Below are 27,878 nucleotides of genomic sequence, written 5' to 3' on the forward strand. Positions count from 1 at the left end.
AGTAGTGTGCTTTATACAAACTGATTTTAATGTGGTTATAGTGTGAAAATGCTCTACTTCTGTATCTTGAATGAAAGAAAACAGTGTATCTGCTCTTCAGTTTCTTTCCATCTTTTCTTTCTCTGGTGTATTATTAGTGGGATTTTTTTTTTTTTTTTTTTTTTTTCAGTTTATGCATCATTCAGTAATGAAAACGTTGAAAAGGCAAAATTAAGCAGCAAGTATTTTGAATTTTCACTTGTTTGTTTTTCAGCTGTGTTGATGACATATCCTAAGCAGGAATTGGTACATCTTATGGTGTTCTACCAGTGAAACTTTGCCAGTCTTACACTGGCAGAACCTTGTATGTGCAATTCTGAATCTTGTCAGAAATACCATGAGCTTATGATAGACAGCCCAAAGCATGCCCCAGAAAACATCAGCACTTTAGCAGACCTGTCCCAGTGCTGCAGCACATGTTTGAGCACTGCCTGGGATTGTTCAGTCCTGAGAAGAGGAGGCTCAGGGGAGACCTTACCTCTCTTCAACAGCCTGAAAGGAGGTTGTGGTGAGGTGGGGATCAGCCTCTTAGGTAACTGTGATAGGACAAGAGGTAATGAACTTAAGTTGTGTTGAGGAAGTTCAGGCTGGGTATTAGGAAAAATGAGGAGCAGTGAGGTGCTGGTATGGGTTGCCCAGGGAGGTGATGCAGTCACCATCCCTGGAGGTTCAAGAGTCGTGTGGATGTGGAATGTAGGGACACGGTCAGTGGGCATGGTGGGCTGAGCTCAAGGCTGGACAAAATGATCTTAGAGGTCTTTTCCAACCGTAATGATTCTGTGTTTTTATGAAACACTACCGTGGCAATAAAATCATGGAGCAGTGTGAAAACTTTTCTGCTCAAAAGTTCAGCAGTTTTGTTCCACTTTATTCATTTTCTGCAATAAAATATGCAAATTACAAACTTTCTGTACACCCACGACAATTTGGTTGGTTGTCACTATCCATGCAAGAACTGAGTGGCTCTTTTGATGTTGTCCTTACAAGAAAATAAGGGCTCAAACAGAGGTGTACCCATATGAGGGTACTCAAAGGAAAGCAATGACAAGACTATCGCACGAAATCCTTCCTCTCCTGTTCACCTTTACATCTACACCGGTGCGTTTCCAATGGCTTATACGAAAGAGTCGTTATCGGAAATATCCATTTACTGCCTTTAAAACTGGCTCAGCAGCTGTGCCGAAGGATGACAGCGTACCCACAGCCGGCAGTACTGGAGCGGCGCAGCTACCGGCGGCAGAACCTGAGCAGCCGCATCCCTGCGGGCTCCGTGCGCCGCCGGGGGAGGGCGGGGGCCGGGGAGGGGCCGGCCGGGCTCTGCCTCCTTCCGCCCCGGCTTCTTCTGCCCCGCGGGCGACGGCGGCGGCGGTAGTCATGGGGGTGGTCGTGGGGCGGCGGAGACGCTGGGGGGTGCCGGTGCTGCTTTTGGCTTACCTAGGTTACGTGGGGCTGGGAGCCGGCGTGCTGCAGGCGCTGGAAAGGCCGGCCGAGGTGCGGGCAGCCCGGCGGCTCCTCCAGCAGCGCTGGGAGCTGCTCGCCAACCACACCTGTCTGCAGGGGCCCGCCCTGCAGCGGCTCATCCAGGTGAGCTCCGGGCTGCCCGAGCATCAGCTCGTACAAGGGCTTCTCCCCGTCGCCGCTGTTCTCGCAGGAGTTGCGGTGTTGCTGGTCTGTAGGTGGCGGGTCCTGCGGTGGGTACGTGGGATGAATGGCAGGGAGGTCTGGTTCGCTGTTGAATTAATCAAGTATGAATTATATGTAGCCTCTGGCATGTTACAAGTGAGAAATTCCAATGGCTTTGGCGTGCTATGTTTAACTCATTGTTGTAATTAGTTTTTGATATTTTTTTTCTTCTGATTTTCTGTTCCTTAACTAAGGGGAAATGGAAAAATCCTGATAAGGAGCCACCTGAGTCACATTAGAAAAGCTTCTGAGAACATGTGGAGGGAGGCTGCAGTACATAAAGGTGGACCAAATGCAATCTCACTGAAGTAGCTATATTTTATGATGCAGAAATGTATGAAATGGGATAGATGTTTTTTGCCACCTTCTATAAATAAGATTGAAGGGTGCTGGACATTTACACAAACCATTCCAGTTTTGGATGTGCTGGTGGTTGATTGTGTACTGCTTATTTTGGTCTCTCTCTACCTCAGATAGGAGCTGGTGGGAAGAAAAGATCGGGGGAGGGTGTGTGCTTGTTGGTGGCTGGAAACGTGGCTGGTCATCAGAGTTCGAAGGACCTAAAATCCTAAAATATAACTATTTACACTTTCCCCCCTCTCCTCCCAGTAGAGAGAAATTAAAAATAATAGAAAGCCATCCAGTAGATAACTTTGTTGGGAATTTCACTAATGCCCCAGCAAACAAAACTGTGCTGATACCTATGTCTCATCCCTTGACTTTCTGATTGGCAAATTCTCTCAAGCAGTCAGTTGGTCCTATGAAGTTGGTCCCTTGAAAGCTACCATGGTCTACTCCTATTGTTTGTATTGTGTGCTGTGTACAGCCCCAAGTGTGGGATGTAAATAATCTTTTGAAATACTTGTCAGAGAGAAGGGATAAATATATTAGAGCAGACCAGCCTGGCATTTCATAGAGGTGGCTGGAAGTTGAGTTTAGTTCAGTGCTGGCACACAGAACAGTGAGTGTGGGCCTGATCTGGGACCTCTGGGGGCTTCCCTTGGTGAATGGCAGCAACATGGTGATGGCAGTGGGCAGAAGGCAACTACAACTGAATAGGCAGCAATGTCCTTTTAATGGCGTTCTCATGGTGTTTCCCTGCAGGATGACCCCTACTAATTCTTGGTACTGTCTGGTAGTCACATGAGAAGGAGAACCAGCGAATCCCTTTAGATGATCTATTGCTTTAACATGTCAAGTCAGTATTTAATTATGACCTGAGCAATCTAGATGAGGAAGATAAAAGAAAGTTTGGTTTTATTTTAGCATCTGCGCATGCCTTTGTGTTTTGAGAAACCATACCCAGTTTGAATGGCTTCATGTGTTATTTTTAATAACTTTCACAGTGAGAGATTAATCTTAAACAGATAATCCACAGGATTGCCTATTTTCCTGCACTCTTTTCTCATTTCCTGCATGGCACTGTTTATTTACTTTAAGTGTGCTCAAAAAAATGAGATTTTTTTGTGTGCAGTGAATTGCTTAATGCAGAGTTTAATACAGGCAACATCATTACTAGCCCTCTTCAGATAACAAATGTATTTTTAGGTACACTGATGATTATTTGCCAATAGAGAAAGCCTATAAAGAGTGTGGAAGCATAAAGCACTGAGTAAAATTTAATAATGAACTGTCTGTAATGTCAAAGCAATTTTCTTTTAGCCTCCTGGATAATTCTGAAATCTAGGTTTACTTTAAAGTGCATAGGAGCCAATATAGAATAAAATCCCAGTTTGCCAAAGCAATGTGCAAATACAATTTTACAACCTGTTTATCGCTTAGATCCTAGTTACCATCCACAATTGGCAATCTACTCTTCTAGCCCTTGCCTAGACAGAGAGCTCCTGCTTTGGGGAGCTGACAGGAGAGTGTGCTGTGAGGATGGGCAGGAGGAAAGGTGAAGGAGACCAAAGCATGCAAGGAGAGCTGGACAGTGAGTTCTTGACCTGTGACCTCCATGGCTCACATCTTTCTGGGTCAGAAACAGTTGCCTAGTTAGGAAAACAAAAAAATGGGAAGAGTTGGAGATAGCAGACCAATAACAAACAGGGGGAAAATGTGTTGGCTCAGTGTGTGACTTTTGTAGTTGTGGGGCCCTGCTTCCCACAGCTGTTTTTCTGCATGACTCTTCCCCTGCTGGATTCTGTAGTTCTATGTAACAGAGGGTAGCACATGAATATGTTTCATATATAACCACACAAAAATGCGTGCTTGTGTGTTACTACCTGTGTGTAGGGAAAATTGATCTGCATTTTTCTTGGCTTTCATTATTTATGGCTGGAACAAAGGGACAACTGCTGTACATCCAGTAACTTAACATCTACTGAGGGAAGGCGTGTTGGGGTTTGCTGACCTGTCTGTCCCTTGGCCATTTTTGTGACACTTAAATGAAATCTATAGTATGAACACAAAGAAAAAGATCAGGAGCAAACAGCTCCTGAGAAGCTGCTAAGCAACATATAGAGTGGGTGGTATCTGGTTTGTTATAAATGTGATGATCTTTATTTTAAAGTGTGAGGTCACATCAAAGGAAGCTCTGAATTTTGCAGAAAGTGGAAACAAATGCCATGTGACAGATTTCAGGTGATCACTGTACTGAGGGTAACTGGACTCCATTGGGAGGGAAGGAAGTACTTAAGAGTCTTGGTCCAGGTAAAAGTGATGCTAGTTCCAGATGTGAGAACCTTCCAGAAGTGTCCAGTGAGTGAAGCTGTACGCAAAGAAGGCACTTTTTTTATGGTCACATCACTTATAGCTGAGGTGTGTGGGGTTGGTCCTAGACACAACACTCAGCTTGATGCACTTGGAGCCATAGAATCATTAAGATTGGAAAAGACCTCTAAGATCATCCAGTCCAACTGCACACCCACCACCACCATGCCCACTAACCATGTCTCCCAGTGCCACATTCACATGTTTCTTGAACATCTTCTATCCTATGAAGAAAGGTTGAGGAAACAGGGCTTGTTTAGCTTGGAAAAGAGAAGGCTTTGGGGAGACCTGATTGTGGCCTTCCAGTACTTGAAGGGAGCATGTAAACAGGAGGGAGAATGGCTGTTTACAAGGGTGGATAGAGATAGGACAAACAGGAATGGTTTTAAACTGAGACAGGGGAAGTTTAGGCTAGATATTAGGACGAAGTTTTTCACACAGAGGGTGGTGACGCACTGGAACAGGTTGCCCAAGGAGGTTGTGGATGCCCCATCCCTGGAGGCATTCAAGGCCAGGCTGGATGTGGCTCTGGGCAGCCTGGTCTGCTGGTTGGCGACTCTACCAGTGGAAGGGGGGTTGAAACTAGATCATCTTTGAGGTCATTTTCACCCCAGGCCGTTCTATGATTCTATAGTGACCCCTCCACCCCTTCTAGAATATAAGTCCCTGTTTTACTGCCTTGGTGAAGAATAAGTAGCTCTGGTGCAGCCGAGCTGTCCTCCAAACTTGGTGTTTTTGTCACTGGCTACAGATACAGATTTAGTTACAGTTGCTCTGCTTTTCAGCATTTCTTTAGTTGGAAGATTGTCCGTATGGCCAGACTTGCAGTGCTGCATTTTCTGTGTTGGGCTGTTACTGTGATGTCCTTTTTTGCAATCTTTTCTTTTTTTTCTATAACTAATCACTTAACAGCTGTTTCCAGTATTTATTATATTGTTCTATATGCTTTCTAACATTTTAGATGCAAAAAGTTACTTAAGCCATGTTATCTAAATAAACAGGGAAGAAGAAAATCAAAGCTAAGCTTAATGGAAATAAATACTTTTTCATCTAGCAAGATTTAAGGTGTAATGTAAAAGACCTAATACTAAAGGGCAGGTCATGAACTAAAAGCCTATAGGTGGGTATAGATACTGTTATCTCCAGAGTCAACAGCTGGAGCCACCAGGTTAATGACTACAAGAGAAGTAGTTCCCATGTGACTGAAAGATCCTCATCTATGCTTTGACTTGCACTGACATTGAACTGACAGAGATTTTTCCAGCTGTCAGGAAATACAGCCCTGCAAATGTAGTTTAATAAAGTCATCTTGCATACAGGTGATACAGCAGAAGTTGACTGTTAAGGGGTGAGCATCAGAGATCCCTGTTGGTGCTAAGAGACTTAATGCAACAGCACTGGCTGTGTTGTGGAGCAGTGATATATCTGTATAGGGCCCACTTCAGTCAGAATCTCCATCAGTGTGTTGCAGGTGAAATAGAGTTGATCAGCTATAATTGCTTTTTCTAACGTATTATCAATATGTATTATACTTAGGTTGAATTATAGCCAGCACACTTTTTTCCTCAGATCCATATCTGAGAGAAATTAACATACCCATGATTCTTTCTAATTAACAGTTACTAAGAGAATGTGCAGACCCAGCTGCAACAGTAAAAGTGCTTCTGCTGATAGAGCTAACTTAGTTCAGTGGAACTGACACCAATTACGTGAGCAAAACTGTGTGTATTTCTTTGAGATTTTTGTTGTTGTGTTGTTTGGGGGGAGTAATTATTTGACCAAATTTCAGGTTATCTGAAAGACATGAAGTTAAGGAAACTCAGAAATCCAGCATCCATAATGAATCTTGTGCCTGTTCTTCTGTTAGTCTGTGTTCAAGTAAGCTTCCACTCTGGGAAAGGAAAGGAAATCAGAGTTCATGCCTGGGAGTGGTGTAATCCATAATCTTTTATTAAATTATTTTGAAGTTAACTGACCCTTGTCCTCACAATCTGAGATCAAGATTAACATTGTTTTGTTCTGATTGCAGCTAGAATTCTATGAAATGTGAATGGTGTTTATATAGAAACGTTACATAGAATTTCCAGAGCACAAAGATTGTGAGATGATATTTCATCATTGCTCTGAATGGTAGTTTGGTGCCTTGGAAATACCTTCTTTAACTCATTGATAGACTGTGAAGGTGAGGAACTGTTTGCATTGTTTCAATTACAATTTTCGAGAGGCCGTATGCTCCCCGGAGAAGCTGGTTTGTATGAATGTGTAAGCTTCAGCTAGGCTTGGGGATGAAGTTTCACAGAATCACAGAATTGCCAGGGTTGGAAGGGACCTCAAGGATCATGAATCTCCAACTCCCCTGCCACATGCAGGGCCACCAACCATCCCACCTAATGCTAGACCAGGCTACCCAGGGCCCCATCCAATCTGGCCTTGAACACCTCCAGGGATGGGGCATCCACAACCTCTTACAGTTTCTTACACTGTATCTCATTTGCTGTGTAGTCTGGCCAAAATGCCATAGTTTAGAATCACAAGGGCAACTGCAGTGACTGGAACTGTGGTTTATAATAGGGTCATTCTCCTGACTTCTTTTGCAGTACTCTTCTTCAGTAAAAAGTGGTTTTTCTCTCTATTGTCCTGAAATAAGAGACAGTGCATGATTCAGGAGAAGCCTGGATCTTGTAGATATGCTTGGAATGGTCTTGATCTTCTGTGGCATCATGTTAGAATCATAAAATCCTTACTGTTAGAAGAGATCTTTAAAGGCCATCTGGTCCAACCCCCATGAAGTGAACAGGGGCACCAACAGCTCCATCAGGTGCTCAGAGTCCCGTTCAGCCTGACCTTGAGTGTCTCCAGGGATGGGGAATCCACCATTTCTCTGGGCAACCTGTGCCAGTGCCTCACCACCCTCACTGTAAAAGACTTTTTCCTTATATCCAACTGAAATCTACCTTCTTTAAGTTTGAAATCATTTCCCCTTGTCCTACCCCTATGTTCCCCTGTATTACTTTGTATCTTGTTATTAGAACAGAAGCAGATAAGTTCAAATTAATCTAATTAATCATTTATACAAACTTTCTTGCTCTAAATTTTGTGCTTGTTTGTTTTTTTTTGTTTTTCTGTGTAGAGATGAGAAATATAGTCTTCCAGAGAAAGTAAAAATTGCAAGGAAGACGGTGTTTCTGTTCACATATACACAGGAGCTCGTTCGTTGTTGCTGGCTTTAAATGCCTTTTCAGAAAGCTTTACCCAAGTTCACCTGTAGTTGTGACTTGGCACAGGGCTGAAGGATGAAGTTTACAGTTGGTGTTAAGAAGAGTAGAGTAAATAATGTTTCTCCCTTTGGCAGCACATGGTAATGAGAAGCCAAGCTGCAGCCATAAGCTGCTGCTGGTGGTAGAGCGGCTAACTTGTCATATGAGATTTTAGAAGAGAGAAGTACATCAGATGAGAAAGCTGGAAGTTGTCCCGAACTGATAACACAGCATACACTGTGAGCAACAGGGGGGTGGGAAACAACGACTTAGGGTGCAGCTGAAAGTAAGAATGACTCCACAGCAAATAGAAAAAGAATAAACCTACATTTCTCAAGGGAAGAAAAAGATGTAACACAGACACATCAAAAGAAAAGTGAATTCTAGACTGTGTGCATTGATCTTCTGGAGATACTTAAATAGGCTGTCTCATTCCTCACTTTCTTCCTTTTTTTTTTTTTTTTCTTTAAGAGCAGAAAAAGTTTTTAGAAGTGTAAATGATACAGATGGTTTAATTTTTGCTATGATTGTAGCTGTGTTGGGTTTGTTGAGACAAAGCTGTGCGGAATGGTTTCACAGGTGCAGTGAGACATTCATTGTCAATCATTTGTGGAAGTACAGTCCTGAAGCTGAATAGGGCTTGAAGGCAGTCAGGCTGCAGCAGTGGTTTTATTTTTATTTTAATTTGTGTTTATTTAACTGCAATAAGGAAATTGGAACACTATATTGTATTGGGATACTCCTTTAGAAAGAACCAGCAATGATTATTCTTACTGACAGTGGAGAAAAGGAAAGAAGGTTATTGCCATCCTAAAATAAGTTTGCTTTGTGGTAGAGAAATCCATATCTTCCTCATGGAGTTCCTAGTGAGACTGAATTAAAGGAGGAAATTTCTGGCAGAAGGACAGATAAAAATAGGCTTTGATTTGCAACAGGATGTAATGATCAATCTAACAAAAAGCATGCACTTGCAAGCATTAGTTCGTTATGTTTGTAAGTAAAAACTTCAGAGCTGAGCAAAACCAAGTGGGAGACTGCATGTAACTGTTCTGAACCATGTTTTATCACAGTTAGTCAGGCAGACAACTGCATTTAAGTGGACTACTGTAAATGGAAGTCATGGTTTTTTTTTTTTCTAACCATCAAATATGATAAGATTTGATGATAGAATTAGGCTTTGCATGGCACTGTCAAGAAACAGAGCAGCCTCACTGATAGAAAAAATGTAGCAGCTTCCAAATGAATTTTCATTGACTTATGAAGCCCTGTTAATCTAGAAGATCCTAATTTAAAGATCCCATAGCAATTAGCTCCATAGAGACTTCTATTGAAGGTTATATGCATTGTTAGCTGAATATTTGCAGTAGTCTCTGTTACCCATAAATTATTATGATTATTTTAGAGGAGAAAATAAGTACAGAGAAGTAAAATTCCTGTGTTATCTAGCTTTTCTGCCAGTAGAAACCAAAGCAGAACTGAGTCCTGAGAGTGGTTTTTTCCTGTTTTAACCACCTGCTGCTTCCTTCCTGCTCGTCTACTTCTGAACTAGACATGTGACATTTCAAGTTTCCGAAATAGCAAGCCCAGATTTCACAATTTCGATATTGTGGTGATATTACAGTTGAACAGTTGGTGATATTAACTGATGCATTAGATCAGACAGATATCCACTTTTGAAAAACTGGATTTGGGACTGTACCTTGGAATGCATCAAGTCTCATTAGGTTAATGATTTCTGTCATGTCTAATTAAGAGAAAACAGAAAACCTTTAGGATTCCCCCCTCTCCCTCCAAATCAATGTAAAGCAAAGTGAAAAATGTCTATAGTTCTCAAAGCCACACCAAAGGAACCAAGCAGACGTGACCTTATGAATATGTTTCAGTTCTTTAAGAAGTTTTGAACCCAGCAACCGGAACTTCTGTTTTCTTGTTTGCTTAAAAAAAAAAAAAAAAGCAACAGAAAGGAGTCGGTAATTTTTCAATAGGGAAACCAGAGAGGATTCAATTGCCCTGACTCTCTCTATTTATAGAGAGAGTGGTGAGGTGCTGAAACAGGCTGCCCAGGGAGGTTGTGGATGCCCCGTCCCTGGAGGTGTTCAAGGCCAGATTGGATGGGGCCCTGGGCAGCCTGGTCTAGTATTAGGTGGGATGGTTGGTGGCCCTGCGTGTGGCAGGGGGGTTGGAGATCCTTCATGATCCTTGAGGTCCCTTCCAACCCTGGCAATTCTGTGATTCTGTGACTGTTTATTAGCTGGGTTTCTCCAATGTGTTCTATCAAAATGATGAATCACTTCTAATTTTTCTTATGAAAAGAGCACTAACCAAAAGTAGATGTCTAGAGAAGCTTATTAAGTTATGGCAAGTACACACTGATATATTTCCCTGAATACTCTCTCATCCTCCACTAGTTTGTAGTCTGGTGACTTAGTGTGCCAGAAGTAATTTCTGTGTATTAACAGCCATTTATGGATTTCTTTCATGAATATGCCTCTATCAGCACACCTGTAGGAAGTCAAGCTCCATCAGTTTCACTTCTACTGTCCTCAGGAAAATTAATCTTTTAAATTTTGATCATTGTTGCTGTGCTTCTGACGCTGATTCTGGGTATTATAAGTATCCTTATTTCCACCCTTTAAGAATCCCTCCATTGAAAGGGTTGCATCAGTAGCTCTTTCTTTCTACGAGTGATGAACTTCAGGTTTCTGACAGGAGTGAGAGTTTATTCAGGTGGGTTTGAATTGTGTGAGTATTCAGACATTTCCATATCAGACTGTGACAAGCACAGTAATCCTCACAGCTAATCATGTCATCTGGGTGTTTGATAGCATGATCTAACAGGGAAAGGCAAAAGATATAGCCAGATGCTTACAGCTGAAGGCACCCTTGAAGACCTCCTGTAAATATGTGAGGTGTCTCATTCCCGGAAGCAGCAGGCACACAGAAAGCTCAGTGCCTGCACGTTGTCAGTGAATGAGTTGTGTTACCTTCCTGCTGAGCTGAGTGCGGGAATGTGGTGCCATTCTGTGCAAGCACTTGAGCCTTCCTGCAGCCTCTTAAGCTCTGTGTTTCCTGGTAGCAGCATCACCTCAGGGGAAGTTAACACAATGACCTGAAGATATTTCAAAACAGTGCAGTCAGGAAATGTGGCCCCCAGGAGTATAAAATAATTCTTGAAATGTCAAGGGAGACATTGGAATCTTCAATGGGTGACAAATCTGTTGTTTTCTCCCCACATGTACCCTCTACCCATGAAACTAGGGTATAAATTTAAAGATAAAAGGCCTGTTATTCTTTCACGTTTTCCTTGTGTGGCTTGTGATCTCAACAGTCCTATGTATGTTGTCTTGAAGACACATATTCCAGCATATATTCCTGCTCTCAGATAAACTTTAAAAAACCCTTTGCATACAGTGCATTTTCCATTCTCCTGCCTGATGTCCTATTGATATGAACTCAGCAGTTGACACCGTTACACAATATCCAGTTTTTAAAGCCATAACCTTAAGAACTAGAGAGATTAGTAAGAAACTGGCCAAATTTGCCCAAAGAAACAGAATTCTTGACACAGAAGACAGAAATCAGCAGGTCTTCTTGTAGGACATCATATCACAGGAAGTGGCAAGCCACAGGAGCCAAGGCATTAAATGCTTGATTTCACATCATTGTATCACTTTCATTCCCTATGATTTGGGAACAAGAAACTGGACACTTGTAATCACCCATGATCTTAGAGCTATTCCTTGCTTTCTGTGTGAGAACTGGTAACTCTGCAGAGAAAGAGATAATGGTCCGTGTAAAGACGCTGATTGGGCCTCTGTAAACTGCTTTTAATTCATAGCCATGTATAATTTCAGAAATCACTTATAGCTTAGTATGCCTTCACCAGTAAAGCCAATTTCTAATGCAAATCTAACCTGAGAATAATTCCATTATTATGATAATCAATGATAGTATCACTTATAGATGCTTTATCAGCAGTTTTATAGATGGTATAGGGATAGTGTTATTCAAAATCTGCATGTCTTCCTCAGAAGTGATGAATTTTATCTACTCCTAACTACACTTTGCATTTAAGGATAATCAGCTCTTAAGGATTTTCTTGGTCAGTGGGTGTGAAATGCTTAATGTACATGCTGTGACTAACTCCGTTGAATATCTTTGACTTTATTGGTATAAGAAAACATAATTAGGTGTGGGCACTGCTAAAATGTCTGATACCTTGCTTTACCTTAATTCTGTACATTTCACCATAGTGGAATCCTTCCCAGCTGGACTGAACAAATTTGGGCATTGTACTATTCCAGTCTAAATTTACTTTATTCATACTTACAGCCATGGGGTAGGGACAAGTCATCCAAAACTAGTAGACTGGTGACTTTGTATTGTTTCCATGTCACATCTTAAAACACGTATATTTCTCTGCAGTGTATGCAAAGGTTCTAATATGTACAGTTTGTGTGCATGTTTATTTACTGCTCTGGGGAATCTGCCGTCAGAACATCCCATCTGGAAACAGCTTGTTTTCCTATGAATATACTGTAGGGCAACTGGGCTTTCTGTAGGCATTCCTTGCCCTCCAGTCTCTTCCACATTCACCTATATGATCTACCACTTGCAACTTCCTGCTGTTCTGTAGTTGGTTTCTTTTCTTACAATCAGTACACTGTTTTTTGGCTTTCCAGAACTCAGAGCTCTTTGGTCTCTGAGACACGGGATATCTTCTAATAAAAGGGAAATGTTATAGTTCAAAGCAGTTGTATTTAGCCAGCGCTAGAAATGCCAGTCACGTGAAGTTGCCGTAAGGGAGTCTGTGGGATCTCATGTTATTGTCTCTTTGCAGGGTATCATCGAAGCCTACAAGAGTGGTGTAACCATCCAGGGAAACACCACTAGCCTGGGCAGGTGGGACTTCAGTGGGTCTTTCTTCTTCTCCATCTCTGCAATAACAACCATTGGTAAGAGTTTCTTGCCGATTGAACGGCCTTATAGGTGGAAGCGAGGCAAGAATGAGGACATGTACTATTAGACACTGTTCGGCTCTTGGGGACTTCATGTTGCTAGTCTATGTCATAGCACCATTCTCAATGGGTGAGCACATAAAAATTTATCTCAAGAAACAAGGAATGTTTTCTCAGTGCCAGTATAACTACCTCCATCTAGATGCAAGGATAATTAGCTCAGTACGTACCTCTATTAAGTTCCTCAGGTTTTTTGGGTTTGTTGTTGTTGTTGCAAAGTAGTATTGCTTCAAGGTGATGCAATACTCCCTATACCTCAGAATGGCAGGGACCTCTGGAGGTCACCCAGCTCAGCTCCTGCTCAAGCAGGGACGCATAGAGTGGGCTGCCCAGGGACATGACCAGGCAGTTTCTGAAGATCTTCGAGGAGGAGACTCAACAACCTCTTTCCTTGTACTTTCTCATCTCTTTCTCCAAGCTAGTTCTGTCTGAGAGGTACAAGGTGAATTGTGCATTTAAGTGAGCTTTCTCTCTCACAAAGAGAGAGAGAGAAGTATTTTGAAAAGCTTTTATTCTACTTGCATTGGATGAGAGCCTGTGTGTTTGGGTGGAAGTCCCACAGTTGGATAAATGAAACAGTTCAGTTAAGTTCCAGCCAATGAGTAATGCAAAGCTATGAAGAAATGATGGAAAGGGGAGAATGCAAACAATAAAATGGATTTATGCACAGTGTAACTTAATGCAGATACTATTAATTATTGTCAGTGCAATATCTCCAGTCCCCAAAACATTAATAACTTTCTCAGACATCTTTTCTCACTACGTAACTCAGCATTATAATAATTGGGGGGGGGGGAGGGGGGGAAGAGAATGTGGTGTGGGGAGAGAATCATTCAACATATGTTAAAAAACAAACAAAACCTAATGTATCTCTTGAGTTACATCACACCTGTCAGCTCTCTTCTGTTTCAAATGCGTTTTAGATTTGAAATTTTCTTTGTGCAACCAGGTGAAGCTTTATTTTGAATTTTCTCTGACAGTTCTTGAAGATGCATTGATTTCAGAACATTAAGTCTCAAAGCAAGAGCCGAGACAGAGATGGTCATGGGTTGTTTTTGGTGTTGTTTTTTTTTCCACTTAAAATTCCTGTGAACTAATTTCTGTCCAGGCCCCACCTAGACGCTTTCCTGTGCGACCTGCTGTAGGGAACCTGCTTTGGGAGGAGGATGGAACTCGATGATCTCCGGAGGTCCCTTCCAACCTTTACAGTCCTGTCATTCTGCGATCTGCTTTTTTGCACGTGTTTTGTTCTGTGTGATGCCTTACCACCAGGTACGGGCTGCACCAGATGATGGCAGTGGTGCGTCACCAAACGGGGCTGCACGGGCTGTGGCTTTTCCAGTGTGAAGCCGGGGCGCTTCGTTCCAGCCTCTGGCACAGAGCGATGTCCGATCAGAGCTGCTTTACTCCATCCTTAATCCCGATTCGTTTCTAAACTGTCAGAATTACTCTGTTTTACCACGTTTAAGTTAACATTCAGGAGAATCAAATTTGTCATGTTCAGATGTAAGGGTTTTTGTGATGCTGGCAGAGATCTAGACTAAACACCTGCTTATGTTTTACTGATGTAAAGCTGTGTTTTTAGGAGACTTGCTAATGACTTTGTGATTGCTCAAGTCACCTCTACAAAGAGAACTTGGAACTGTTAGGCCTTGGATTTTCTTGTTTAGGCTGTTATTGACAACAGGTTAGTACATTAACACTGTAGGTGATGATATGTTGTAGAAGTGAAAAGCACAGATTCTCAGAGCTTCACCTTGAATCTAAGTTAACTCTCTACTTTGCTCGTGCAAGTTTTTGAGGCAGTCACTAGTGCAACCTCACTGACTTGAACATCACTGCCTGGTGTGACTGTCCTTCTCAAAGAACTCAGTGAAGTTCAAAGGAGTGATGCTCCGTATGGAAGGCACAGCTATGATGGAAATAGCACGATGGAGTTGTTTTGATTTTATTTTATTATTTTATTTTTTTTGAGAAGGCTGTGCTGAGGCTTTCAGGCTACGTGTGGCAAGGATGAGCTTTTCCCAAGCTGCAGGTATGGAACCACTGAAAGCAGGTTCAGTTCTGCAGAATCAGTGGGTAGTAGTTCCAACAACTGTCTGACAAATGCTTTCTGGCAAATGGCTTCAGAAAGAATAAAGCTAAAATGGTAGTGGAGAAAAGAGATTTTGAAAACCTTAGGGAGGCAGAGTAAAGATTGTGGTGCAAAATCTGCAAGGTTCTACTCCATGTGTTCAAGTTGCTGCAGGTTTTGGTTGATTGGTGTTTTGGTTTTATTTTTGGGCAGCTTATTTTTCATGCTCTCTCTCTGCAACTGATGCTGTTTTTCATCCCTGGCCTCTTATGTAGTGTAATGTCTTTGAGGCTTTTACATCAGCTGTTTTTTGGTTTGTTTGTTTGTTTTCTTTAAACTTCTCAAATAGCCCTACCAAAGCCATTATCTTTTACCTTATTCCCTTTGCCTTGAGATGCTCTTTCCATTCTATCAGCTCCTGGTTCTGTTTCAAGCTCTTTGCCTCCTCCAGAAGGCTTGGTGTGTTTCTATGGAGTCCTCACCAGAACTTCTCTCTCAGCTACAGGAAGGGATGTTAGCTTCATGCTGGCTGGGGGTATCAGCTGCTTTCCTCACTGATACAGTCGATACCCTTGTCATTCACGATGCAGTCTCTTCTATGTTATCCCTTTGTTCCACTTAAATCAATCTCATCTATTTCCAATAGCAATTAAAAGCTGCCCATAAATTTTGCTTAGAAAAAAATGCAAGATTGTAACTTGCAGGCTGGACATGCTTGGTACTCTAATTCTGAAGACTCAAAGAAGAGATGTATGTACCAAAAGTTGTTGTTTAAAGGAAGGTTCTAAGTCCAGGTAATTATTGATCAATCTCATAAATTGAATGGAACTGCAACTCTGCCCATGGTAGGGAGTTGGAAATAGATAATATTTAAGGCCTCCTGTAACTTAAGCCGTTCTATGATTGTAATTTTTCATCACGTGGGATTGATAGTCCTGGCCTTCTGTCAGTTCCTTCTCACTGTTTTGGTATTCTTCATTGCCTCCTTCATTACTGTATTTACGTGTTATATCATCCCAAGTACTGTATGTTATCTCATTTTCAGTAGGAGATTTTTCTCTTTATCCTGAAGAATAACCTTGAGAGTAACAGTGAAAGTGATTAAGGAAAGAGAAGCTAATTTTCTGTTGGTTTTATCCCTCAAACATCCTTATCCTCTGCTTGCTCTCTTCCTGGTTATCTTGGACTACCAGTGCACAGAGGTCAAAGCAAGTTCAGAGTGGGGCACAAGATTAAAGTTTAACACCACAGGGTGGTGAGGTTGTTGTTGTTAGATGGAAGGGAAAGGACTTAAGATTGAGGTTGTTTGTGCTTGCATAAAAGAAGGAAGAATATTTTTCTCTCGTAGCCCAAGTATCTTCCATTATCTTTGGTGTGTGGATGCTGTTACATAGTGACTCTTCTGCTGGCAGTTTTTGTGAAAATGTATTTCTGTATTTTCCCTCAACTGCAATTTGGTGAGTTTGCAGATGTCTTTCGACTTGCAGAGGATGCTTTCACTCCCTCCTTTCCCTCCCCCCATTCTAAGTGCTTTTTGCTTAAGATACTATTTTATAGCTGAGCAGTGAGAACTGGGTCCAAGCAAGCCACCCATTGTCAGTAGCAAGAAGTAGCAGTTGCATTGTCCAAACTGGGGCACTGTCATTGGAATACTGTCATGGGAGTGAAGAGAGAGATTTTCACTAATTCTCTATTAATCACACCTCAATAACTTCCTCTTAACAAGTCCTTGGAACCTCTGAATCCCATATGAGATGAATGTGTACAAGTCCACAGGGCTGGGTGACATGCATCCCAGGGTCCTAAGGCTGATGTGGTTGCTGAGCTGCTGTCTGTCATATTTGAAAAGTTGTGTCTGTCAGGCAAAGTCCTTAGGGATTGGAAAAAGAGAAATATCACTTCTGTTTACAGGTAAGGGAGGAAGAATGATCTGGGGAACTACAGGCCAGTGAGCCTTACCTCTGTGCCTGGGAAGATCATGGAACAGATCCTCCTGGAAGGCATGTTAAGGTGTATAAGGGATGAGTGGGCGATCCAAGACAGCTAGCACAGCTTCACTAAGAAAATGTACCTGACCAATCTGGTGGCCTTCTATGAGGGTGTGACAGCATTGGTGGATTAAGCCAGCTGATGTCGTCTACCTGGACTTCTGCAGAGCCTTTTACATGGGCTCCCACCACATTCTTATCTCTAAATCAGAGAGAGATGGTTTTGAAGGGTGGGCTATTTGGCAGATAAGGAATTGATGGGAAGGTCACAGCTGGAGTGTTGTGGTCAGTGGCTCTATGTCCAGGTGAAGGTAGGTAATGGAGTCCATCTTGAATCTGGTACTCTGTAGCATCTTTATCAAAGACATAGATGATGGGATTGAGTGCACCCTCGTCAAGTTTGTTGATGATACCAAGCTGAGCAGTGCAGTTGATACAGCAGAAGAAAGGTGTGCTGTCTGGAGGGGCTTTGATAAACTTGAAAGGTAGGCCCTTTTGAGCACCAAAAGGTTTTGCACTTGGATCAAGGTAATCCCAGGTTTGTGTAAAAACTGGGAGACGAACTCCTTGAAAGTAGGGATTTGGGTTGATGAAAAACTTAATATTTGCCAGCAGTGTGTGCTTGCAGCTTGGAAGACCAATGGTATCCTGGGTTCCATCAGGTGAGAGATGGCCAGCATGGCAAGGGAGATGATTACTCCCTCTATTCTGCCTTCCTGAGGACCCACCCGGAGTACTGCGTCCAAGTCTGGGGCTCCCAACACAGGAAGGTTGAGGAGCTTTTGGAGAGGGTCCAGAGGAGGGCTGCAGAACCTCTCCTATGAAGATAGGCTGAAGGAGCTGGGCATGTTCAGCCTAGAAAAAAGAAAGCTGTGATGATACCTCATTGCAACTTCCCAATATTTAAAAGGAGTTTATAAACATGAGGGAAATCAACTTTTCACACAGATAGATAGTGATAGGGTAAGGGGGAGTGGTTTTAAACCACTGGGAGAAGGGAGATTAAGTTTAGATCACCAGGGAGAAGTTTTTTTACTGAGAGTGGTGAGATGCTGGAACAGACTGCCCTGAAAGATGGTGGATTCCACATCCCTAGAGGTATTCAAGGCCAGGTTGAATGAGCTTCTGGGCAACCTGTTCTAGTACCAGATCTGGAGGTTTGTGGCCCTGCCTGTGACAGGGAGGCCGGAACCTGTTGATTCTTGAGGTCCCTTCCAACCCAAGTCATTATATGATTCTACATACAGAAATGTAGAGGAAAGCTAAGCTGGGCTTACTGAAGCTGTGTAATAAAGCACACATGTGAACGTGGATCTGGTCATTTAGAAATGAAATCACTCATTTTGCATCTTCTAAGGACTGTAAGTTAGACTTCATTTCAAAATGAGCACACCTATACAGGATAATTCAGCTGCTTCTATGAAAATGCTTGTATCTTGACCTCTGTAGTTTTTGAGCATCCCAGTATATCCCTCGGGGCAGTCATGTACCAGGTGACATCTTAGTTTGTGAGGAATGTGACACTGCTGATGTTGTAGTTTGTTTTCATTTCTGAAGTTGATGCAGATCTTCTGATGTATAGCCTGCAGTAGTATCATTCAATTTACAGTAACTCTCATTTACCCATTCCTTTGTGAGGTGTCTAGGAAAAGAGATTCATACAGAATCATTGGATGACTTGGGTTGTAAGAATATGCAGTATATACGATGACGTGACATGAATACCTATTTTTCTAGGCCAAAGGCAAGGGTTGATCATTAGCCAGATATAAATTGCTCGCTATTTTACGGAGTCTAAATTTTCATGTGCTGCTCAATCAAACACTATATCCTGTATAAAAAGCTAATGGAATGTGGCATTTTTTAAATATATTTACAGCAGTTACTCACCAGATCTTTGAGAAATTGTCTTGAGCCACTGAGCCCAGGAGTGCCAGGAAAATCATATGCAAAGCAGGTCTGGTGTTGTGCTAGACATCTCAATACACATTGGACCTTCATATGTCATTGAATGTGCTGTTCTATATTAAATGTACAGCCTAACTGATGATGCTGTCCATTCAGCAGCACAGTGTGGGATCTCTAAAATCCTGAAGGCAGTTGTGCTTCACTGAGTGACTTCACTGAGCACCATTCTTCCTCTTTTTTCCTGATGTATTTTTTCCCTTTCTACAGAGATTAGATAGCCTGAAAGCTATGGTTAACAAACAAGCAAACAAATAAAACTGTCCAAGCCTTTCTATAGCTTTTCTTAAGTTGATATGGAAGGGAAAAAAGAAAAAGAAACTAAACCTGTGGAATGTCTGGCTGTAGTGTACGTGGCTTGTATTCAGACTTCAGCCTTACAGTAAATGTATCCCAGCTCTGTATCCTGGCTCTAGATGCATCTGAAAATCACCTTAAATAGCATGAAAGAGGAAAAATTGGAACCAATCCACTGAGATGTGGCACAGTCAGAGTGACACAAATCATGCACATTGCTCAAATTCACTTGCATGGCAACATGTAACAGATTTATTTGCCTGCATGTCTATCGTTTATCACACCTGGTAGTCTAGAAATGGTGAAAGCCAGCAGAAGTGACTCAGTAATTACATATAGTGGAGGGAAAAAGTGTATAAGCTTGTAGAGCTGCTCATAAGTGAAGAACTCTGTATTGGAGTTAAAGCTGCTCTACAGTCTTAATTTAGCCCCTTTGTTTGACTGTATTTCAAAACAACCCTTATTTATGTAACAGCATCCCATTCTTTCCCAGGGGCTCTGCACCTTCCCAAGCACAGACTGTTGGAGGCATTGCTTTGGAGATGCATTATGTGATAAGATGTATGTTAAAATCCAAGTCCCATAAATCATTCAAGCCTAAAAGTATTAGAGATGAAGCCATCCAGATTGGAGAAGAAAAAAAAAGTAGAATTTGTGGAGGTAGAAAGGAGGTGAAAATATTTACTGTAAGACAGTTTACTGCCAGACTCTTTTCTGGTTTGGTTTTGTTTATTTAGTGTATGTGCATAATTAACTGTTTGTGAAGTCATCTCTAGTGGGGTTTTTTTTGTCAGCATAGAGCTTGGTGCATTATGTCATCTGTTCACGATAGCATGTCGTTCTATGTAGCTGGTTGGTGATTTACTGCAGTCAGCATGGGGTGGAGATTAGTGAAAGAATGGGAACCCCATGCTTCCAACAGTGGATTTTTGTACCCACTTCTTTCCTGTGGGGAGCCCAGCCTCTGGACTTCTTCCTTCTTTTATCCTAGGGTTGCACCACTTCCAAGCACGGTAGCAATGTGTTACTGTGGGGAGCACCTCCAGGATTGTACTAAGCCAAAAAATTATGTGTGGCTGGGAGGATGTATTCATGGCAAAAATAGAAGTTTGGCCTTGTATATAGAGATACACAAATTATTAATGAGTAACAGTGATTTTTGTAATCTAGTGAAAGCTATAGGTCTCTAAGTAGCTAAGTCAGTATTGAAGTTTGCATCACATGCTGGTCCTTTCTCTGAATTAAAAACACTCTCTGAAAGAAACTGAAGTTAGATTTGATTTGCTTGTCGCATAAACCACTTGAAGTTATGTAAGTGTAGGTTTGCAAGTTTACGGGATATTTTAAAAATCAAGTATGGAGAAAAAAACAAATATTGCAGCAGTGCTGCTGAAAATATGATGATCTGAGCAATGATACAAGTAAGGTTCTGCTTGGTGGGCAGCATCTTTTTTAGACCAATTGATGCTTTAAAAAAAAAAAAAGGAGGGGGGGGGCAAACTTTCAAATGTGCTTCTTTCTTCTTTATGTTTGAAACTGAAGAATTTTACTTGAGCTAAATATATAATTTTTTAAAATTTATTGACTCATGGCAAACAACTTGACAATAAGGAGTATTTGATGCTTGTGGAACAGGAGTATAGGCAAGGAGGCAGTGGTAAGTTCACTAGTCCAGTGGGACAAAGGTAATATTACTAAAACATTATTGTTTTGATTCAGAGACCTTCTGACAACGATACAGGATCATTTACCAGCAAACTTGATGCCAACAATGATTACAAAAATTGAACTAAACGGATGTTTTGCATTTACGTCAAATCCTAGCCAGGGCAGTGGGTAGGGAAGAGGAAATTCACTGGTAAATGGGAAAGGAACTAAGTAAAGTTGGCAGGGGACGAAATGTTATTTTCCAATCTACAATAGGATATGACAAACAATAGATGTAGTTTACAGTTATTTATAAAAACAAAAAAAAAAAGATCCTTTTGGAACAGTAACCTTCTCTAACTTTAGTAGAAGATGGAGGTTCATTCTTCTAGAGGAGGAGAGCAAGCAAGGAGAATGTTTCAGATTTAACTCCTGATTCCTCCCTATCCAGGCTATGGGAACCTAAGCCCCAGCACTACAGCTGGTCGAATTTTCTGCATCTTGTTTGCACTCTTTGGGATCCCCTTGAACCTTGTCCTCATGAATGAAATTGGACAGCTGATGTTGTTAGGGGTTCAGCGTAGTGCCCATCACCTAGAGGAGATGTTTCACTGGAAGGTAAGCAATGGGGCTAGGCATACTGCACTCTTAAATTCGGGGAGAGAAAGAATACTGTCTAGTATTTTTGATCCTCTGACTAACAAGGACATACCTTCTTGGCCAAAAATGCAATAATGCTCAGGAATAACGGGAAATGAATAAATTTGGTTATGACAGTCCTATGAGGTGTCAGATAAGGTAATTTATTAGCTGATGGAACTTCTGTGATTAATGGCTTCCCTTCCAGCAAGAGAATGGCCAGAGCCTTAGAGCCATTAACAATCTGAGGATAGCTAGTTTGCTTATCAGTCATGGTTGGAATTACTTATTTAAGTTGCATGGGAGCATTTGTGAAATAAGCTCTAAAATGTATGATTTTTGGACTCAGAAAAGGATGGCCAATTTGTGTTGACTGAGAGAGCCACACGGTTTATTTTAGTGTAATGCTGTGACTATTTGTGTTCTTACGGAGCTTGATATCACCTTCAACTAGAAAATGAGCTTTGCTTTCCATGACATCTTTCCTGCAGTTCTTTGTGTTGTTGCTGTTGTTTTGTTTTACTAGATAAAAGCTGCCCTGCTGATGAAGACCTGTGCACTAGTAATGGGGTTGTTATTGTTCCTCCTGCTACCTCCCTTGTTGTTCTCTAACAAAGAAGGATGGACTTATGAAGAAAGTTTCTACTATTCCTTCATTACTCTCAGCACTATAGGATTTGGAGATTATGTGATTGGTGAGTAAATGTAATTGCTTTTACCTACTCAACATCAAAGCCAAAAATGCAGCATATGAAGTTCTCACCTTGGTAGTCTTACAGCACCAATAATCCACAAGTGTAATGACAAATCTGTTGTAGTAGGTGTTGTATAGATTGGAGAAGGCACTATTTCTGAGATAGGAATGCCATGTGTGGAAAAACAAAGCAATCATTTCTGTGTCAATGAGTAATCTTTCAACATTTGGGTGATCTATCTGTTGAGTGAGTGCGACACTGGACTGGAGTGCTGTTTTTTAATCACAGCAGTCACTGATCACTTGGCACACACCACTGCACTAGCAATGTTTAGTTTTAAAGATGCTACTCTGCATTACCATTAACAGAAAGTGAGCATTTCTCAGTTGAAACCCCAAATAAAACTTTCTAGAAGCAACTTTTGTCACTTAAACATAGACTATTAGGCACCAAGCACCATCTAGTTTTGGTTGCCAAAGCATTTTGTCAGAGGAAATGGGTTTGGACCTATGCCTAATGAATTTGCTGAAACACAGGACACACCTTTTTGATAAAGACATTAACTTTAAATTGATTATAGAAACACATGCACGCCTGGATGCCAGAAAGACAGACTAAAACATCTTAATAATGATTCTTTATTTTCATCTCTTTGTAGTGCTTGCTTGATGCTTGAACAGCTTAAAGGTGGTTAGCTGGTCTATAGTGCATCAAGTCCTGACTAGAGCTTGTCTAGATACACTTAAACTAGCTTGAATCATGTTAGCTTGGGCAAGGGTATCCAAATGGAGCTTAACAAAAGCTAGTCACTTCATTCTATAGATGTTTCTGAACTCTGCTGCAGCAAATTTCACTCCATTTCTGATTAATTTTGAAGCTCCTCTTTAGTATACTCTCTCACTTCCAGATATGCCTTCACCTATGCGGTAGCTTTGTACTACCATAAATGCATTGGTTCATATGGGAATAAGTGAATACATATCAGTGACCTGTAGTATGTAAAGACCAGACAATTTTGGCCTTACAATCTTCTTTGTAGTTTGTGACTCCGTATAAAACTAAGTGAAGCCAGGGCATGCATTCATGCTATATTTTGTGACTGCCACACCGTCTCCCCAATTAATGCGATCCCTGGCACTATTCTGGACCAGGTACAATTTGGGGAGTATCACATGTTGGCAGTAATGCTCATCGTCCCCTTCTGCTGCTCTGTCTTTGGTGAAATAAAAGCCAGACAATAGCACCTCAATTTGGAGTTATAAAACTGGCTGTAGAACACATTAATTAGTAATATTGATGTAGCTTCCCCTACTGGCTCTGAAATCCATTAATGTACAGTCAGTAAGCCCCTCTATTAGAAGCATTTTACTGTGTAGGTCCTAAACTGCTTCTCAATTTCTCCTCCCCAAGACTGCACCTATCAGATGATCTTCTAGGAAGACCAAATAGTCATTTTCTCTTATTTTCACATATTATTTAGAAGGTAAGAATTTTTATACCTTTTGAACCTGGCATTGGTGAAAGATGCTTGTTTGCAGGTTGAATATAATACTCTCTATGACACATTTCACCTTGTAATAGAAAGCCAGGCCAAAGAGCAGTTAGGACATAAGTGCTTGGTAAAGTCCAAGCATTTTTCAGCTACTAGTGGTAATCTCAGAATGCCTTGCAATCCCATTATATTGAAAATAAAATAAAACATTATGTATTAAAAACTATGATAATACAAAATCAGTGGGTGCAGTGTAGCTCCACTAACCAGTTACTACTTCCATAATCTTATAGACCCTAACAGTTCAAGGACCACAGTTTGGGACTCACCAGTCTTGGCAGGTGAGTCTAATTCTACGACAGCATAGAATTAGTACATACAACTGGTCACAGATGATAAACACCTAAATACCTGCCTCTGTGGATGTCCCTTATCAACCTAGTCCTATGTATAAGTTTCACTGAGACTCAGTTACAGGGTGTGAGCTCCAGGCTTATGGAGGCACTGTGTCATATATGTTACCTCCTCACACCCTGTCCCCAGAAAATCATGTGCTCTATAATATCTGTCATGCTGCAGGTATTCACTTGCAGATTTACAAACTTTTTTACAGTAAGGAAAATTAATAATGAGAACTGATAAGCAGTAGAGAAGAATCCATGCAGAGACTGCTGCAACTGGTTTGTACTTTGTGACTCTCTTGAGGTTTTTGATCATCCCATCCTGCTCTACAAACACAGCCCAGTCACTTCATAAGACTAAGCTCATTACTTTATTTTTGCCTGTATTATTATTTTTAGTATTGCTAAAGACATCATCCTAGCCTATAGAAGCCACTTAGCACTAAACACTGTGGGAATGCAAACCAAAATGTGACTCTGCTCCAAAGGGATCACTGACTTTAACTGAGCAATCAGACAACATGAACAGATAACATAATATAAAGCTGTCTTTAAAGAGAATTTACAAGCAGGAGGTGGACCCAATTTTTTACAGTTTGACAGTGACAGAACAAGGGGAAGTGGCTTTAAACTAAAAAAGGGAGGTTTAGGTAAGATGTTAGGAAGAAATTCTTTATTCAGGAGGTGGTGAGGCATAGACTGCCTGGAGGTGTTGTGGATGTCCCATCTCTGAGTTATTCAAAGCCAGGCTGGATGGGGCTCTGGGCAGCCTGATCTGATGGTTGGCAGTCCTGCCTGTGGCAGGGAGTTGGAACTGGATGATCTGTAAGGTCCCCTCCAACCTAAGACATTCTATGATTCTAAGGTTTGGCTGTAGTCAGAAGTTTTTGGACTGCTTTGTGTCCCTTCCCTCACTTATGCCAGGCTCTGCTTGCAGGAAACCCCTGTTAGATACTAATACAATATTGTAAAGCTGAGCAAGTGATGCATGGAAAAAAAAAGAAACTGTACTCAAAAATGAACTTATAAACAGCTCTGATTTGGGGTTTATTTTTTTTTTTATTATCTTAATAGTTCTTGGTCCTGCGTAGGTAGGAATTGCTAATATTACATCATATTTATCTTCTTTCTCTCTGCTTTACTTGAAATGCCTTCTTTGAGGCAGTCTTCAGTCAATGTCAAAATGTTTGTGATGATTCTTTTGTAGGGATGAACCCAGACCGCACCTATCCAAGCTGGTACAAGAATGTAATCTCTCTTTGGATCCTCTTTGGGATGGCCTGGCTTGCACTGATTATCAAATGTTGCATCAACTTACTGGAGAGCTCCAGTGACTTCTGTCAGTGCAACAGGAAGAGCATAGAGTTGTTAGAAGATGTAATGGATGATGACAAAAAGAATATGACAGGACTTCACAGTGTGGAGACCTGCAATGGCAAAGACACAAAAGCAGGAGGACCAGGTGGATGTCACACCCACACAGATTCTACGGAAGCACTTTAGAGGAGAAACATACCTTTGGTGTCTCTCACATTCCAATACACCAGAGATCACTGCTTAGAAATGTGGGAATGGAGCTGCCCTGATGTTCACACTGGGATGCAAACCTGCTTGTTGAGTGTGAAATGCTTCTATTCTGAATTGAAAATGGCAGCAAAGTATCTCATTTGTAGCACCACCAAGAATTACCAAGAAGACTCTTGACCAACCAAAAGTAGATTTTTTCAGAGATAATACCTACATTCCCACCTCAATATGAGGTAAACTTTGATATCTGCACCAGCACTGCCCACTGTCTCTTTCTTTGCAAACAAAGTTTGTGTAGCCTCCAACTGTATATATGGTATTTTGCAAATACCACAACTGGAAAAGGAAGCATAATTTTATGCAGAAAGAAAATTGTATGTTGCCAAAAGGCTCAGTGGAAAAATATTCTTTTAAACAAGCTGGCAGTGACTACAAATGAGCACCATCACTATGTGTTTGTGCTTGCCAAAGGTGGTAATATATTTTTGCTATCAGATCATTTGTACATGAATAGCAATAAGGCAGAGATTGTAGAGGTGCTTAATAGAAATTGAATGTTTGGTTTTGTTAGGGAAATTTCTACTTCAGAGGTCCACTAATATTAAAAAAGATAGTAGGCAGTTGGTTGTTTTTTTTTTTTATTCCAAAACTTATGCAGGATCATTCTTTGAAAGTATTATGTAGACTAGATATCATCTAAATGCAACATTTCACTTGGATGCATTTTTTTTCTTTTTCACATTTTGGAAGTTGGAAAAGGAAGAAGAGGCAAGAGCTGCTTTAATCAAAAAACAAACTTAAGTGCCTTCAACGTGATCAGGAGAGATGCTCTTATCAGGAGCTTCAGATGACATAAATGAATACTGTATTTGCTTGTATAGGTATTTTTATAAGCACAACTGTAATGCAAAGCCTGATCATTTGGCACTTCTGTCAATCATGAACTGAAAAGTTTTTAAAATTTCCTTAAGTTCTCAGAAATTTTGAAAAATTATGCCATTTTAAGAGGCCCAACAGCGTCTAACTCCTGCTGCCATTCATATACCGATATCTGTCTTGTTTTCTTATTCCTGTTATGGTATTTGCATTTGAGAGCAAGTAGCATGACTAACTTCGAAGGCTTGACCACAGGAGTAAACCAGAAGGAAGCATTTGGGTGAGCCTAAGCTTCTGCATTGGTCCAAGATCTTCACATAGAGAGAAGAAAGTGGACAGAAAGCATAAGCTGTTGGATCATGATACCCATGAATTAGGAATATACACAACTGGGCTTCCAGCAATGCAGTGAGTGAAAACTTTGGTCTTCGGGAAGACAAGTTCTGGAAAAGTTATCATGAGAAAAATAGTTTCCCAAGTATGCCAGTCTGAGCTTCAGTATGTTGTGGAATTGATTGTAAAAGAAAATGCAAGAAAGGAATCTGCAAGATCAAACTAAGACTGTCAGCCTTTTTGTCATCAGCTTTTTACCAACTCTGTAGTGATAAATGTTCTCTCAAGTACTTTTTCAATAGACAGCAAGAGGTAAGAAAGGAAGTTAGCTGAAATTTGAAGTTGTAGTTGGGAAATTGATGCACAATAAATAAAACTGATTTTTTTAAAAAAAACATTGGATAATTCCTTAACAGCTTTCTGCGAAATCTTTTCTGCTCTCCTATGTTTGTTCTCCTGTGTTTTGTTTTGTTTATTTTCACTGTTGGATGTGTACAATTTAGTTTTTACTAATGTTCATAATGGGTTAGCCCACAGTAAGGCTGAAGTACAGTTTTTAAACCTAAGTGAGTCACAATTGTACAACATAAAATGTGATACTCTTTTGCATCACCTTCCAGGTGCAAAACTCAGCAAATATTTCATTTCATAAAAGCCAGATGTCCAGGGGATAATAGGAGTTTCTGCTGTCAAGGATGAGGATGGCTGTGCTAAATCTATTTAAGGTTTAATTTGGAATGTCACAGCTCTGGGGATTTTTACCAACTCTGCTCTTGCATTAAAAGACTTAGCTTGAGAAGAGTTTCCTCTATTCAATTTAAATGTCTATTATATTAATCCCATGTATTTCAAAACTATGGTGTGTTTATAGAGTGTGAGTGAGGTGTTCTAAAGTTCTCTAGAGATTTGGGCACCCCATGCCTACTGAAGTTTAAACAGCTGCATGCCTTAGGACAGCTAATATCGCTTCTGAGAGCTGAAAGGAGAAAGAACTTCAGAAGTAGTCCTGAAAAAGGAAAAAACATTCTTCATAGATCTTAGTGCTTCCACTGTATGTTAGGGTTCATCAACAAACCTAAGTATGGGGCTGAGTCTCAACATGATTCAATATCTGTACCAGCAAACCTTACTGATTCACTTCCTTCCTCAGCTGTACTGATCTATTACCCAACAGCTTCCCCATGAGCGTAGTCCTGCCACAAACTCTCTGATACAGCATACCTAGTGGGAGGAGG

The 27,878-nt window shown here is 41.1% G+C and overlaps 1 protein-coding gene across 1 annotated transcript; it reads left to right on the forward strand.

Moving 5' to 3' along the window:
- The first annotated feature begins 1,381 nt into the window (after positions 1-1,381).
- On the forward strand, positions 1,382-27,878 carry KCNK17 (potassium two pore domain channel subfamily K member 17). The gene is made up of 5 exons (XM_031594183.2): positions 1,382-1,623; positions 12,532-12,646; positions 21,132-21,298; positions 21,846-22,014; positions 25,115-27,878. The coding sequence occupies exons 1-5, from the start codon at positions 1,414-1,416 to the stop codon at positions 25,408-25,410; spliced, it is 957 nt and encodes a 318-aa protein (XP_031450043.2). The 5' UTR covers positions 1,382-1,413; the 3' UTR covers positions 25,411-27,878.

The sequence above is a fragment of the Phasianus colchicus genome, chromosome 2 (assembly GCF_987193195.1).
Source record: "Phasianus colchicus chromosome 2, bPhaCol1.hap1.1, whole genome shotgun sequence".
Lineage (NCBI taxonomy): Eukaryota > Metazoa > Chordata > Aves > Galliformes > Phasianidae > Phasianus > Phasianus colchicus.